The 15,944-nt window shown below is 43.4% G+C and overlaps 1 protein-coding gene across 1 annotated transcript; it reads right to left on the bottom strand.

The window, feature by feature from the left end:
• Nucleotides 1–11,612: 11,612 nt before the first annotated feature.
• On the bottom strand, nt 11,613–14,313 carry lratd2a (LRAT domain containing 2a). Its single transcript, XM_035181991.2, has one exon. The coding sequence runs from the start codon at nt 13,783–13,785 to the stop codon at nt 12,967–12,969; it is 819 nt and encodes a 272-aa protein (XP_035037882.1). The 5' UTR covers nt 13,786–14,313; the 3' UTR covers nt 11,613–12,966.
• Nucleotides 14,314–15,944: the final 1,631 nt, after the last annotated feature.

The following is a 15,944-nucleotide window of genomic DNA, read 5'->3' as shown; positions in this document are numbered from 1 at the left end:
AACATCTCAATATCAACACATCCAACAATAACAGGACATTTGCTTTTTCCTCTGAACAATGTAGACGTCTCACTCTACAACCCCGCGGGCTCCACTGTGTTTTCTGTTGAAGTCGACCGCGCTAACGTGCTTCAATGAGATGCAGAGTGAATACGAAAGACCTCCTCTGCAGTAAAAGGCCTCGTTCATTTGAATATTAACATTAATGTATGTAGTCAGTGCCAAACCCAGTGAGCTGTCTACATTAAATCATGTGAACTGTTTGCACTTTGCAGCGTAATTGGAGCACGCTTGTTTTTTTCCATCGTGGCACTGCGTGACTCTTCACGGCGTTATTAACATTCCCTCTGATTTTTACATGCTGCTAAAACACCCTTGTGCTAATCAGAATAAGTCTCTCGAGCTTTACACTCCCCACGTATCTGACTTGATCCTTTGTTTTCTGTTCCGCTGTTATTATCGTAATCAAGCTACTTGAGGCACTGGAATTTCCTCTGCTCCAACTGACCCCACCAGGCAGAGAGTGATGAAAACACGCCTCATGAGTCCGAGTTCATTATTCTTGGCTTTACACAAACTGAATAAAAATGACTGAATGAGTCTACCTGTATACCTCACCTCTGGTAAATAGGTGAGGATAAATACAGGTTATTCACTGGGTTGTTTACTTTTTAAGTCTACAAAGATTCCAGTTTGATTAACAAGTGCTTTGCTTTTTATAACCCTCATCTTGGATTTACTGCAGGCGCAGGTTTTGCAGCAAACACAGACTGCTTGGATTTTTACATTTACATTAACTCGAACGGCAGCAGAGCATAAACCTCCCACAAGGCCAAACAGTCCAACATTGTGTTTCATGCAATTCTCCACAAGTATTTTGCACATTACTTGACTTTCTTTGAAAACCTCTAAATGCGGGTTTACCTTATAATTTCCTTTCATCAAATATTTGTATTATTTCAGCGATTCCCTGCAGGCATGGCTATTTTCTTCAAGTTAATCCTGATTGTCAGACTCATTTTTTCCCCCATCATACCAGCCTTGGGTGGGTATTGTGTGTCAGGAAATGAAAGGGGCTCTGCTCCTGCCTGGCAGCAGCTGCAGTGCAGGAGATGGACCGCATGGTAAGCACCAGAGGCACAAATCTGAAACGGAAGTCTTTGTGAATTTACCCTTCACCCTCACTCTTAACATGCTTTGGTTTAGGAAATAATGGGGTTTGGCCCTCTGATGTTAGATGGAGCATTAAAGCTGCAACAACAGCTTGTTTGGACACTTGAGTCCAGCGGAAACAAGCTGAGGACACCACACAGTTATCACCTTTTGAGTAGATGTAGTGAACTTGTTGTTAGCATTCTCCAAAATTCAATTGGAGTCGTGTACAAATCAAATAACAAAACCTTTAGCTCTATTTTTTCCAACAAAGAGGGCTTCAAAAAATGTTACAACATGTCTTTGTTTACATTTGATCTGGTTAGTTTTGGTTTTACATTGCAATTTAGGTAGCAGACCGAAGACTTGTGCATTACATATGTACGTCCTGTCCTCATCACCCATTGATTGGTTTGTAGACAGGCGTGTGTCTGACATTTTCAATGAGGCTATTGTCTTCACTAACTTCTTTTAATAAATTGCGTGGGGATTAAATTCCGCTTTTTAAGAAAATGAATGAGACACTTCATTTCATGGTCACTGTAATATAGTGTTACTAACAGCAAAATGATCGGCGTGGTTGTTCAATCATTATGTCGTCTAAGGGGAAGACTGCAAGCAATCCTGGGAGCTGCTCCTGCTACTTTTTGTTCTTTAACTGTTTCATGCGATCTCAACTTCCTGCAAATGATGCGAAAGTCCGACCTATCAGAAGAAATGTTTTCACTCTGCAAGCGATCCCAACCATGGTTCAGTTTGATCCAGACCGAGACCACCTCTTTTGTTCAGACTAAATGTTAGTCCATTGTTCTGGGGCAGCTTTCACACATGTTATTTTGGTTCAGGTTAAAGCAGAAAAGTCCAAAGTTTCGGACCAAACAACATAAATGTGAAATCCTCTTTAAATTGCTAAGTGCTCGACCGTGATAGTCATTAGCTTTTTTGAGATTCTTTTTATATTTACATTTTCAATGCATACATAAAAATCAAAATCTTTCTGTTTCAAAGTTTAGTTTCTAATTTCACAAATAGTGAAAGCAGAGTGGAGGTCAGAGCTCACCCACACATGCCACGGAGGTAACCCAGGCAGCTGCATTCCTACTTGCCTCATTCTTGGCATTTGGAAATCAAACATTCATGCAAATAAGAAGCAATTAGTACGTTGACACTCATTTGGCCAAATGTGCTCCCCAGACATGACCGTAAAAATTCATGAATACTGATGTGTCATATAACACGCTGCCTGACCTCCCTGCAGTCAAAACTGTGCACATCTCTGTACCACACCAGAGGAGTCAGTTCTCTCTTTTGGCAAAGCTGATTGTGACAGCACATTGACCGCCTGTGGAGTCATTAGCCGAAGAAGCTCAGCAAACTGACACTCTATCTGTACAAATGGCCCCTCTGTCGAGACAGGTAAAGCAAAGCCCTTAACTCTGCGGAGAGAAATGAGAGCGCAAGCTCCTCAAGCTGATGAAGTCACAGGGGGCACCCAAGTCCTGGCTGATTATCAAGCCTAAAATTCAAATTCGCTTCTAGCTGTACACCCCCAGTCTTCAGTCCTGGATCGCCTCTTGTTTCCCTGAACCCTGACCCCAGCTGCTGAAGTAAGAAATTAAAAACAACCCAAGATCAGCTTCTGACAGTGATTGATCGCTGTCCTGCTCCGATTTCATAATGAAAATGACGGTGACATGGATTTGGGGCAACACCTTGCTCCCCAGATCTCCAGACGGAAGGCATGTGCCAGTTAGAGCGAGGCCTCAGCTGTCTGCAGCAGCCTGGCAGAAAAGAGCCATCACTTAACAATCTATCATCTACTACACTCCAATCCGCCATCAAATTATATGACCAATATGCTTCGTTTCTGCTGGGGCTTAGGAAAATAAGCCATTATGGCCTATTTTCTCTTCCAATCCAATAAAACAGTAATAATAGCAAAACAACCTTGAGAAACACACAAAAAGCAACAATTTCTCCCTTATACTATAATGAGAGTGTAATTCAGCTTATATGTATAATCTTATCAATATAGACAGATATGCATCATCACGTTTGCAAATGGCCAAATGGCAGCTGACGCAACCAGAATCGCAGGATACACTCGAGTGAACTCAGAAAATTACCTTTTGTTTAAAAATAACCGTGAGCGAGCAGATGACAGTCATCAGAAAGTCTCACATGCATTCACAGCTAATATGAAAATTGGCAATGTGGTGCGGCACAACTTTCTGTGCTTTCAAGAGCATCGAACTCTGAACAAGCGATTGCTCAGTCGGTCTCGTGAAAGTTGCCGTTAATTTGTTTGTTAAGAAGGAAACTGGGGCTGGACGAGGAGCAGAGAGGTGGAATGCAAATCGGCCCTGGAGCGCCGTCTTCCTCTGCTTGTTACCGTGTCTGGTGAGCTTTGCTTTACTTTGAATGGCCTCTGAAGAGTCTCAGAGAAAAAACTTATTATTTTGGACAGTGGAACAGCTGCGCACCAGCAGGGATTTGGACCAACGCGGCCCTGAGCAGAGGCTGCCACATAATGAGGATGTAAATCCATGGATGCAGCCACAGCAGCAGAGTTCACCAAAGATCTGGCAAACGCACAAGTGCATATTACACATTTAAATATAATCCACGCGGTGTTAAATACGTTTAGTCCACTGGGTTCTGATCTTATAGCTTTTTATGTGTATGCAGGAGGGAGACGGCACACTTCACTTAACAGTCTGGAATTTATGCAAAACACCAGCTAATGACTAAAAGCTTTGAATCATCGTAGGTGTTAATATGCACCGGCAGCACGTACGTTTTTTTGTTTAGATTTCAAGTTAAATACTGCATACTTAGTAAGAATTACCGGCTAATATTTGTCTGCCACAATTTTACACATGGTTTGATAGAACTAAGTTGACACCTGCAAATAAGGTCAATAAAGACATTAATACTGACTAAGCTGCAAAGTCATTACACCATAAATAGTTTATTACTCCCAGATTCAATGAATAGTGATCCAGATGTTTAGATAGGAGCTGCTAATTTAAGTGATAAAGGGACAAGTCTAGTGTCTTTGTAAAATAAAAACACATCATTAGATGAATTCATACTGAGGAGTTTGTTGAAGTTGTTCTTCTGCCTTTTCAAATCTCTCCCTATATAGTCGTGTAAACAGATAAGGCAGCAATGAGAGGAAAGTGTCGGGCTGTTGTGTCCTTTGACTCACACGCTGTGCCCTTGTGTCCTCCATTTAGCAGCTTAATGTTGCGTTTACACAGAGGAGGAAAGCCTTCACTGCTGGGTTACAATATGTTAATTTGCTGCAAAGTGACTTTCAAGTTAAATAATTGTGGCTGCTGTAAGACAGGACATGTGATATTGATGCATCAGACTGTGAAACATTACCTGCATACCTGTTTGCTAAAAGGATTATTTAAACATGCATTTGTTATCTTGTGTTTACTCCCTCCCCTCGCTGTATCATGTCAAAGTGACCAATTTACAGAACCCACTGCCAGCAAGTGCTGTCACTGGAAAGACCGGGACAACAGCGGAAATAAAGGCCGGGCAGACAATGCGGCCACCTGCCTCTCCTGCGTCTCAAGCCACTCAGCTGTGCCACTCAACCGTGGTCCTCGAATAAAAGACCACAGCTTCAGGCAGCATTGTGGGCAACACACTTCGGGCGGCCTGCCCGGTAATTAGAGACGGAAAAAACAGAGAGGGAGACAAACTGAATATTAAAGAGTGGTTTGTTATTGTATCAGAAGGTGAACCACAGCTGAAAAATATCAGAAAACTAATTTAGAATTAAAATGTTACGATGGCTAACGTAACTCTGAGCGGGGACTTGTTTCGTACAATATGTATATAAGTTAAACCAACACAAAAGGACCTGATGCAACTTATAACGTTTATTATGCCTTCTGCAGGTAAACATGTCTATTGCCATAAACAAGATTTACCAAAACATTATCTGTGAATGTTGCACTGCATTATTATTGTTGCTTTGTGAACGGCAGACTCTGGAGGTCATGTCTGAAAACTAATTCATTTACACACAAGCCCTTTTCCCGACAAAGGCAAGCGACAAAATGTCCTTGTGGTCCCCTGACACAGCCGGACACAATATCTTTAAAAATGTATCTCTCTACTCAACTATGACAGGATTTATGAACACCCACTGCTGGTATTCTCCCTGAATAAAACCTTAATGAACACTGAATTAATAGCAATGGACAAAACCAAGGCTAAACAGTTTAGCTGTAACACTTGTGGGCCCCAAGCCTGCAATAAACACAAATAACCCCCCCCCGCCCCGCCCCGGTGAAGGCCTGTGTGCAGCTTGTTACGTGAGGGTGTGTGTGTGGTACCTCGGAGCAGTCGACAGTGTCAATGACAGTCTCCTTACTTTGTCCAAAAGTTGTCCCAAGCAATGAAGAGGAGAATGTCTGCCTTTGGTCCTCAGATGATGAAGAGCAACACCGGTGGATCTCCCTCAACCCTGTATACTTTGCTCCCTGAATATTCTAAAAGATTCAAATAACTCTTAACAGCCTTATAACACACTTTTAAGAAGTACTACTTTAATGACTTAAATCTATGTGGCCTACTTTTCATGCTTGTTAGCTAACCTAGCTACATCCTCCAGTGGCAGCCACTCACTCTCTCGCCTCTCTCTGTTAGTCCCGCCCCTTGACCAATCACACCGTTAGAAAAGAGATGGACTCTGAGAGAGGACCAATCAGATGAATGAAACACACGCAAGGGGGTCTGTGGGTGCGTTCGACTTCAGGTGCGTTCTACCGGTCTGGACGCAATGCATGCTGGTTAGAAATGTCGTCCGACTCCATCCAGCGCTGCAGAACGTCACCGTGTCACGTGACGTTAAAGCGTCGCGGGGGCGAGCCGGCTGCAGTCAAGAGCGCGCATCTTCTCACCTGGGATCCACCTCTGTGACGTCACTCGTCTGCTCTGATTGGCTGAAGGCTTCACCGACACACCTGACGTGCCCTGTGTTTTTATTCTAAGACGATCCGATCGATTATCTGCTGATAGTTTCTCTCCAAACAGGAGGACATGGATTTGATTTCTTCCTCTCAGTGAATTATTTATTTACACCTGCTCACATTACAAGTAGGTTTCATTTCCAGCTGTAAAAAACCTGTTCGCTCAGGAGTTAGTTGTTGTAAAATAAGTCATGATCTTGTTGGTGTTATTTTTATCCTTTACATTTATTCTTATTGACTTTTTTTATAATACAAGGAAACATTTTCATCTGGATGAAAGAGACAAAGAGGTTTCTTTATGGAAACAATGCATACACACAATGCATGTGTGTGTAGGCAAGAACAGAGAAATATTGATTTTAATTTATTTGTTGTTGACAGTATCCTCAAGTCGTTGGTTCTAAACAAAGCAGAAAGAAAGAAACAGGTTCTCTCTCTAACAGTCTTTTCCCTCATATATATCTGAACACATCATGACGTATGTTTTCATGAAACAGTACTTTGACATGGGTCGTTGTTGTCGCTCACTAACACATTTAGCGACTTCAAGGCTTCCTTTTTCCACTCCACTCCTGCAGCCGCCTGCTGATCAAGTCAAACCACGTCCATCTCGAACGCACCTTGTGTCACCTTCTGTTGAGGGATTTCTTTTCAGCCAAACAATAGAAAAGTTACACCCTTATAGTAACAAACCGTTTTTTAGAAGTTACCTATATCAGATTGACACAGCTGATAGTGTAGCTACATTTCTACTGCTGTGTGTAGAAAAGGAAAGGGACAATTTCCAACGCTAAATCCCTCCTGTGTGGTGAGGATGAGAAAATGAAGACGTTCTGTTTAGGGCTGTTCCTGTGGTAACGTGAATCCCCTTATTTCCATGTACAGAATATAAAGACACATTGCTTCTTACTGTGAGAGTTAAAATGTGAATACAACAAACAACAAAAGGTGCACTGCCCTATGAATCACTAGGAAGTAAACGTCTTTGAGTTTTTGCACTTTAGCCACAATGGGACATGAGCTCCACTGAACGTCATTCCATCTTAAAACCCAACTAATCTCATCAATTCATCAGCATCCCATGGAAAGGAAACGTACGCAGCAGCAGCAGCAGCAGCAGCAGCAGGCCGAGGTACCTGTAGGCGGCCGCTGACAGTTGATTATAATTGGGTTGCATCTGCTACGTCCAAGCTTTCACATCCCATCAAGAGGAAGGTCCTGGCAGACAGTTTAATGTTGGACGACTGCTGCTTCACTGTAAGAGCAGTCAGACTGTAGTGCTCTCTCTCTCTCTCTCTCTGTATATAACAGGGGAGCAGGAACGCCCTGTCTAAAGATATTACATCCTCAGTGATGTTAATGTGGAGGTCGTCCAGCTGATCCCGTCATATGGTTAAACAGCACAGAAACATCCAGGATGTGTCCACTGCAGACAAACACATGTCACTCACATATATATAATGATAAATGGCCTGGATTAATAACACTTTTCTAGTCTTGACAACCACACACCGTTTTGCCATTGACACACACACACACACACACACACACACACACACACACACACACACACACACACACACACACAGCCATCAGGTGCAACGTGGGGTTCAGTGTCTTGCCCAAGGACACTTCTGCACACGGAATGGAGGAGCCAAGAATCAAACCACCAACCTCCTTGCTAGTGGAGTCTACCTCCTGATCCACAGTCACCTAAATATATAACCAAATTAACCTGACTTAACATGTCTCAGGAAGTTTAGAGGAATGTTTCTAATGCACCTTTCTGCATAAAATGTCATAAAATACAACCCAGTATAAGGCAAAGGAACTAAGAATACACACACACACACCTGTCATTGACAGGCCTGTCTGTAAAGGACTGTTTTCAGGTGACATTTAAAACTGTTTACCCTCCTGACGGACCTTATGTCAAAGCAGCCTCTGCCAGATCCTGCGCCAAAACAAGGTTTTCAGTTTGAGTGATGCCTGAGCCACAGTGAGAACTGGAACGACTGTAATATCTCTGCCAAGGCCCAACAGTCTCCTTAAATGTAACCAGGCTGCACCAAATCTCACACTCTCAGAAATGTCAGGTCCCTAAGTGTGCCTTTTGTGTAATCTTGCTTACTTGGAAGATGTAACCTAATCAGATTAAAGGTCAGAGGTTAACTATTCATGAATATAGCAGCTCCCAACCTTGGTATATAGGAAAAGTGTTGATTTGAAAGTTTAAAAAATGTGTTTTTCAGAGTTTTTCTGTTTTCATATGATAAATTGGATTCTTCCAGACCTTCAAGCCTTCAAATGAAACAATCTAACAAGGAAAATCTGCTCCGACCTCATGTCCACCCTCCAACAAGGCAATAACCTCACCTCCTCACACTGAAACATCATTTCAAGTTCAGATTCTGCCAAACCTCTCACAAAACCGAGATCTGTAACAACCACTGTAGCATGTTCCCACATTTACTTACAAGAGAGAACCCCTGCAGTAACATCTGCACAGCTGCTCTCCTCTGTCTTTACGCCACTCTCGGGTCAATGTAAAATTGTTTAATGTGCTCAGGGAAGGCGGAGCTTGACAGGACCCTGAGTAGGCTTTACCGTGTCCTAGTTTGATTATGAGGGAGATGGGAGCGGCCGGTGGGAGAAGCAGCACATGGCGTCTAAAGGAGCCAGTTATCTACATGTGGCAGATGTAGAGGATTTCTTTCCTAAATCCGGGGCCGTAAAGGGGCCATTACTTACACAGAGGGGCCAATTATAGGTCCAACATCCATGAGCAATCCCTGATTCAGTGAGGTGCACATTTAAGTCGTTCCTTGTTTACTGTTAGCTCTGAAGCTTTTGAGCAAAGCAACACATCATTGAATATATTTTGAACATTGTTCCTTGTTCCAAGCACATTGTGGACTTCAAAATAGCTTAGAAAATAGAAACATTTTCGGATTTATTGTTTTGTATTGTTAATAAGTGGCTACTGACAGAACAGGGGGCACTTCAGGGGCCAATCAAATTTCAACTTGGGCCAGTAACCCCCTGCCCTTTGGATCCGCCCCCGCAATGAACCACGTGCAGCAAAACCTTTTAGTCTATCGTAGATTTTTCATTCATTTGAAAGATTCTGACAAATGATTTCAAGGTTAATATTCCAACATACGATTTGAAACTCACGACAAGTTTTAAGCTATAGATGTTTACTGTATCCTCATTCTGTTGTGTGGAACCGTTCTGGTGAACAGTGCAGTCGCTCTGCATTAAAAAAAACAGAAGCTGTAATCATTGTTTGAAAAATGACAGAGGCACAAAGCAGCAGACAAATAGATGTGGAGGATGTGAGTCTACCACACTTCAGCTGTCTGTGTGTCTGCTGAAGGTCGACTTTCTCCTCCAGTGGCCACAGCCACTCATTCTCTGTCTGGACACAATAAAGTCTTGTTCTTTGCAAATGAAGTGAGAATGTTTGCAGGGTTGTTACAGGTCTCTGAGACTCTAACTTAATAAGCACGTCGCTGATGTCATCGGGACACACAATGAGCGTTCTTGCCACTGATGCAAAGATGTGTCATCACAAAAAAAAACAACACTCAAGTGTTTCGTCGTGGAATTTATGTGCAGCAACAAATTCAGTTTAATGATATAATGATCAAGTTGCCACCTGCTATTTGTTTCAAGTCCTGATTTAATGCTCGAGTGTGCAGATGGTCGGAAAATGCTGCAAACAATCATCGTAAGTTCTGATATAAACAATCGAGGCGCTTCCATCCTGTCAGGGAAGTTTTCCATCCAAACACTCTAACCCTGCACTTTGTCACTTTCAGCTGAACACAATTAATTTTTGAAACCTAATTCAATTTGTGTTTTGCCCTCTCCAGCTGTTGGCCCCTGGAATCATCTCAATCTTTCACCCAGCTCGTCACGGGAGCCGCCTGCAGGAATCGGGGCCTTCGACGCCTCGGATGCTTGATTGATGAGGAGGCAGGTGTTACACGGTTTTTGATAGTCTGAACTTGTTCAAGGTAGATTAGCCCCGCGGTGTAGGTTGCCAAGGCGACGCCTCAGTTAAAAGTGAGCCAACTTTGCGCGACCGAAACAGAGCGATTAAACCCAAAACTTGGTTCACAACAACAAGCCATAAATGAAGCATAAATCATCCAAGCAGCAACGCTTTCTAATGTGGTGACTTTATAAATAGCTTTATTGATGGGTAATCAATCCTTTACTTGTGTTTTATAAATAAAGTATAGGTTGTTATATATGGTGTTTCTCCTTTCTACTTGATAACAAAGCAAGTCCAGCATTTTTAAACACCTCACAAATAATCAATAACATTCTTAATAAAAAGTTTTTGATCCAAATCCTCTGCTGCCACTTTGAAACACAATATACGATGCACATATCAATCACTCTGAGGTGTTGCTTATAAAGGGGAAACCAAAAAATTGGGTTATTAACGGCTTTATCATCAACAGCCTTATTGTTGTCTAAAACCCTCTTTAGTAGTAATCCAATAAAAATGGTAGTAATTCAAAAAATGTAATACAAATAAATCAACACAAAGTTTTCAGCTGCAGGTGTCAGTGTCAAATAAGTTCTGATTCTGACACCAACATCAGAAAAATGCAGGGCTGGGCATCGGCAAGTACACAAAGCTATCTGTCAATCTGACGTCTCACCAAGATAAAAACTGCAATTTTCCAAATCACTTCTTCTTCACTGCTCCAGAACAGCAACTTTACTGCCATTGGTAAGTACTGTGTTGTGATGGCTGGTAGCGTTAGCCAGAGCAAAAATGTCAGCAATTTGATTATAGTTCACGCCACAAGTAAAATGGCGATGTATTGGAAAAATTAACTAGTGTGGTTGAAACCTATTTTATCATTGAAGAGTAACTTTTTGTAGACCTGTCTAAGACTCCATGACCTGAAATGTTTATGACCTGAAATGTTTATGACTTGAACCCTGTATGACCTGAAACCTGTATGACCTTTCTATATACCTGTTTGACCTTTCCATTACTTATTGACTGACCAAAGAACCCAATGGAAATGTATGCAAATCAGTTTCCTGTGCATTAATTCCTGTCTCAAACTGCGCCTACAGAACCAGTCTGAACTGGTTCTGAGAGACAGCCTTTGTCCTCCTATATAAGATCCTTGTATTGACTGTTCTCCATCCTCACTCTGAGATCCCTGTGACTCTCTGTGTTGATCCTTTCTGCAGAAAGACCCTATTAAAATACATGTAGATAACTTTGGGGTTCCAGACTCTTGTATTTCCAGATTTCCATCACAGCGACAAGTACCATATGCAAGACTTCAGGGTTGTTGTGTATTCCTACAGGTATTTATTTGTGTTCTTTTTCAGTCGTGTCAAACTAAATAATAAAAGAGTTTCTATGGCATTCGTTCACTGTCAGTGTTTCCAAACAACAACTATAGCAATCATCACTTCAAAACAGGATTTCTAGCATAGAGCAGTTCAAATATATTTTATTAGGGTATTGGATTGGTATTCTGCATCAGGAAGGGGAAACGGCATCGGAACAACTCTAGTCTGTGCGGTGAGTTTAACCTGTGTTTGTGAAAACAAATAACACACCACAGAGTAATACTTTTAAAAAAAACACCCTCATCTAATATCTGCTATTTATTGTCTTGTGAATCTTATTTTCTCTATTTTGTCAACTGCTTCTTCTGCAGGAAGTCAAACACTTAACCTCTCAAACCCTGCGAATGATCTTATGTCAAAAACTATTTGATATGAAGACGACAGGACATAGACTCACACAATCGACATGAACAGACACAAAGACAGGAGGAATCTTCAAAACACAACACGAGAGGAGTTTCCTTGGTAGAAGAGACAGTGATTGGTGGTTTACTTGAGTTTTGGGTACATTCAACACCAACTGTGAACAGACGAACACGAGTGACCTGCTCCACCACATTGTCATTCCTTCAGGTTGAGCCTGTTGTGAGGATTAACCTTCAAAATAAAGTATAGGGACGACGAAGAGGATCCGTCTTCTGACATTTCAGTGTCTGAGGTGAGCTGAGCCGGGGGATGAAGTTTAAACCACACGAGGATCAAGTAACAGGACACCCGATGAATAGAGAAACACTCTGACAGAAAGACGAGGGGAGCGTTTACAAAACTATACATTCTGTGTTGAGCTGATCCAATCGATGCAGTAATTGAATTCATAATTGCTAAGGCCATTTAGCATCAGAGGGTGTTGAGAAGTGTGGCTTTAAGGCAATAAATTGTTAGAAACTAAGGAAAACATGAATTAAAGACATAATTCAAAATCATAAGTAGAAATGCTGCAATTCAGACTAAGGCTTTCTATGGATTGAAGCCACACATAGTGTTTGTTAAATGCTACTCTATTTGCATCCCACATAGCAAAAGTGTGTTGGTCCAGATTTGGCCCGTATCCCACATTCAGCCCACACACCGCATGGAACGATGGCAGCAGTCCGCTCCTGTTCACCAGGGCTGGGCCACGAGGAAAAGCCATAGCAATGCCACATGTCAACCGAAAGGTGCCAAAGGTGGCTCGAGTGTGTTTTGTGCTATTTGGGCCATGTTCACCAGTCACCACATGGGCCACTTTGGGCTCACATCCAGATTACACCTTTCCAAGAGCACCGCTTTGGGATATTTGAGTCACATTTGCTATTTTACAAGTGGGCCACTTCATAGGCTCGTATCCATTTTGTGTGGGCCACAGGGAGGCCAGAGAGGGGCCACATCAGGGCCAGAAGTGGCCCAGGTCTGGGAAAGCAGTTGTTTTCTAAAAGCATGAGGAGCATCAGTCGGCTCCTGGCTCCCTGTTGACGGTGTTGAAGTGCGCGGCCAGCTCCTGCTGCACCGCCCTCCTGCCCAGATAGTCGTTCCTCCTCTTCTCCATCACCATGTCCTCCAAACTCTGAAACTCCAGCACATGCGAGTGTTTGTCCGACATGATTATTTTCAGTCTGTACGGCTGCTTGCCTATCCGGATCTCCCCGCCCATCTTAAACTCCCTCTTGCCGAACCTGCACCAGGCAGCGAAGCACTCCGGGTTCCTCCAGCTCAGCTCCCGGTCCTTCAAGCCCACCTGCTCCATGGCGTTCTGCACCACCATGTCCGCGCCCAGCGCTTTGAACCTGTAGAAGTCGTTCACGATCCGGCACCTCCTGCCCTGGCTCGCGTCCGTCAGGAAGCTGTTCTTCACCTCGGCTCTGTGCAGGTGCACCACCTGGAAGTCCCCCACGTACACGGCCCAGTGCGGGTACTGCCCCGTGGCCACGAACTCCACCAAGTCCCCCGCTTTGCATTTGTTGAGCAGGTTTTCCGGGGAGTAAACCTCCAGGGTGGCACACTTGCTGCTCTTCTCGTAGATGCACTCCTCCCGGTTGTACACGGCGCACTCCACCTCGTCCCTCTGGTCGTACTGCTTCTCTTCCTGCTTCGGCTCCTTCACGGTGCCGTCGACCGCGCAGCCGTCATTCTCCAGCTCGTCGTCGTCGCCGGAGAATATGTAGGAGACGCCGATGCGCGGACCCTCCTCCGTGTCCACGCCGTTCGGGTCCATCGTGGGAACTTCTGCGTAACTTAAATGTGACAGCTTGTCCATCTGGTTCCCCATGCCGCCGCCGCTCACCTGCTGGCAGCCGCGTGTAACGTGATGCAGAGAGTTGTTACCGCTCGCCAAACATCACCAGTCACCATCTGCCGCAAAAGCCTCGCAGCTTAGTCGAACTTCCTTCTCCCCCCCGAGCGACGCGCCGCGTTTTATCCAAATTACGCATAAGAAACTCCCGAGGAGGAGACTCGGAGCTGCTGCCCCATCAACAAGTGGCCGCAGAATAAACTGGTACCAGACTCCCGTGTCCCTCAGGTGTCGCCTCGCTCACTCCGCGGCCGCTTCCTGCGTAAAGTTCCGTCCTCCGCCTTTCACGTAGAAAACCCAGAGAGTTAGAATCCAAACCTCCGGGATCTGAGACGTGTCCGTGTTCGTGTTCAGCGCAGAGGAAGCTGCAGCTCTGCCGGAGCTCGGGCTGCGCGCGGAGCAGCACAGACCCGGTGGAGTGAAGGTGTTCGTCTGATCCGAGGCTCCACATCCACAGCCACTCACACACTGAGCCGCGGTTAAAGCGGAAGTGCGCGTAATTTTCATCGGCAGCACTTTCAACATCCTCGTCGCCACAGGAGCTAATGTTTGAGATACTGTGTTTTTATTTACACTTCTGACGAGTCAGGGTTTCTTATCGACTGACTGGTGTTAGTGCAGAAAGGAAATATGACACTTTCTTAATAGTTACATAAACTAAATACATGTCATCTAAATATATGATAGTAGAGCAAATAAATTCAATAAAATATATACATAATGAATGAATAAAATAAAATTATACTATAAATGTAATATGTTATAATAAAGACTATAATAATACAATTATAATAAAATACAGAATAAAATCAATAAAACAAAATAACAAAATAATAGATAAAAATGTCCATATACATATATGTCCATATACATATATAAATATATATATATATATATATAGAGAGAGAGAGAGAGAGAGAGAGAGAATACATGACTATATATAGTTTTTTATTTTTTATTCTTTTCTTTTGAAGATTTGTTTTATTTCTTAAAAATATATTTTTTTGTTAATTTAATTTAATTTTAATGTACTTTAAAACTACCATACATTGTAGTTGTACATTGTCAACCATACTAGTTTCACAGAACGTAGAGTAGACAAACCTCCATCCTGGGTTTAGTAGGTGACTGTGTCTCCTGTTGTGAATGACAAATCTGCTCAGTGTGCAGGACGGTTCGTGGTCTGACATCTGTTTGTATTTTACTGTGGTGACCACCTGTCTGTCCTTGATCGAACTAAAGCTGTGCAGTCATTAGCTGCGTCTCCGCCTCCTGGAGGGACCATAACGTCTTCGTTATGTTTGGAGTGGCTTGTGGCCTGGCCCGGGCTCACTCCCGGTTATGGGCTATTTTCTAACCCACAGGCAGGGGGAACATGCCCAGTAATGTGCCCCAAAAGTGGCTCATACTGCAGCAGCCGCAGCGTGAAAACACCTGTCCTGAGGGGTGTGAGGATGTTTGAAAGGTTGAAATGTTCAACTCTTTGAGGAAGACACAGACCTATCTTTGTTAGCTGAGCCTGAGTTTGACCCCGGTGCTGAGCCGGGTCCCCACAGGAGGGACTGATTACACCTGCAAAGTCATCCAGTGCTGCAGATATGATCGAGGACACGTCTCCACAGCAGCAGTGCTCCCTTTCTTCTCCGAGGAGTTTAAGCAGCGGGCAGAAGGGGCCTCAGCTAACACACTGGACTCAGCAGATTAGTCAGGAGGCCTCTGGGCAGCACTCCTTAAGACTATCAGGTTCATTAAGAGACTGAGCGCAGGGTCACACTGTGTGGAAATCAACCTTGTGTAATCCACATAGAGTAGTTTCACTGGTTGGTAACATTCAGTCGGTCACAGAGTTCAAATCAGGTTTCTTCATTCGGGTTACCAGGTCAAGACGGAACCTGTGACATTATTTTTAGCTGACTGGTTCGTGAAGATGGATAACATGACGGCGCCCCTAATTGTCTTGATCGGTCCCTACTGGCTGACAATACAGGTCATGAACTCTGCCTCCTCCATGGTAGCAGATGGGACATAGACAATACCAAAAAGTCAAAGTGCACGTAAAATATTTAAATCATTGTTTTTTTGTCATTTTAGGTAGTCCTTATTACACTGACATATATAAGTGTTATTTTTCTAAT

Source organism: Hippoglossus stenolepis, chromosome 17, assembly GCF_022539355.2.
Source record: "Hippoglossus stenolepis isolate QCI-W04-F060 chromosome 17, HSTE1.2, whole genome shotgun sequence".
In the NCBI taxonomy this organism is placed as follows: Eukaryota; Metazoa; Chordata; class Actinopteri; order Pleuronectiformes; family Pleuronectidae; genus Hippoglossus; species Hippoglossus stenolepis.
This window is presented reverse-complemented; position numbering and strand designations above follow the sequence as displayed.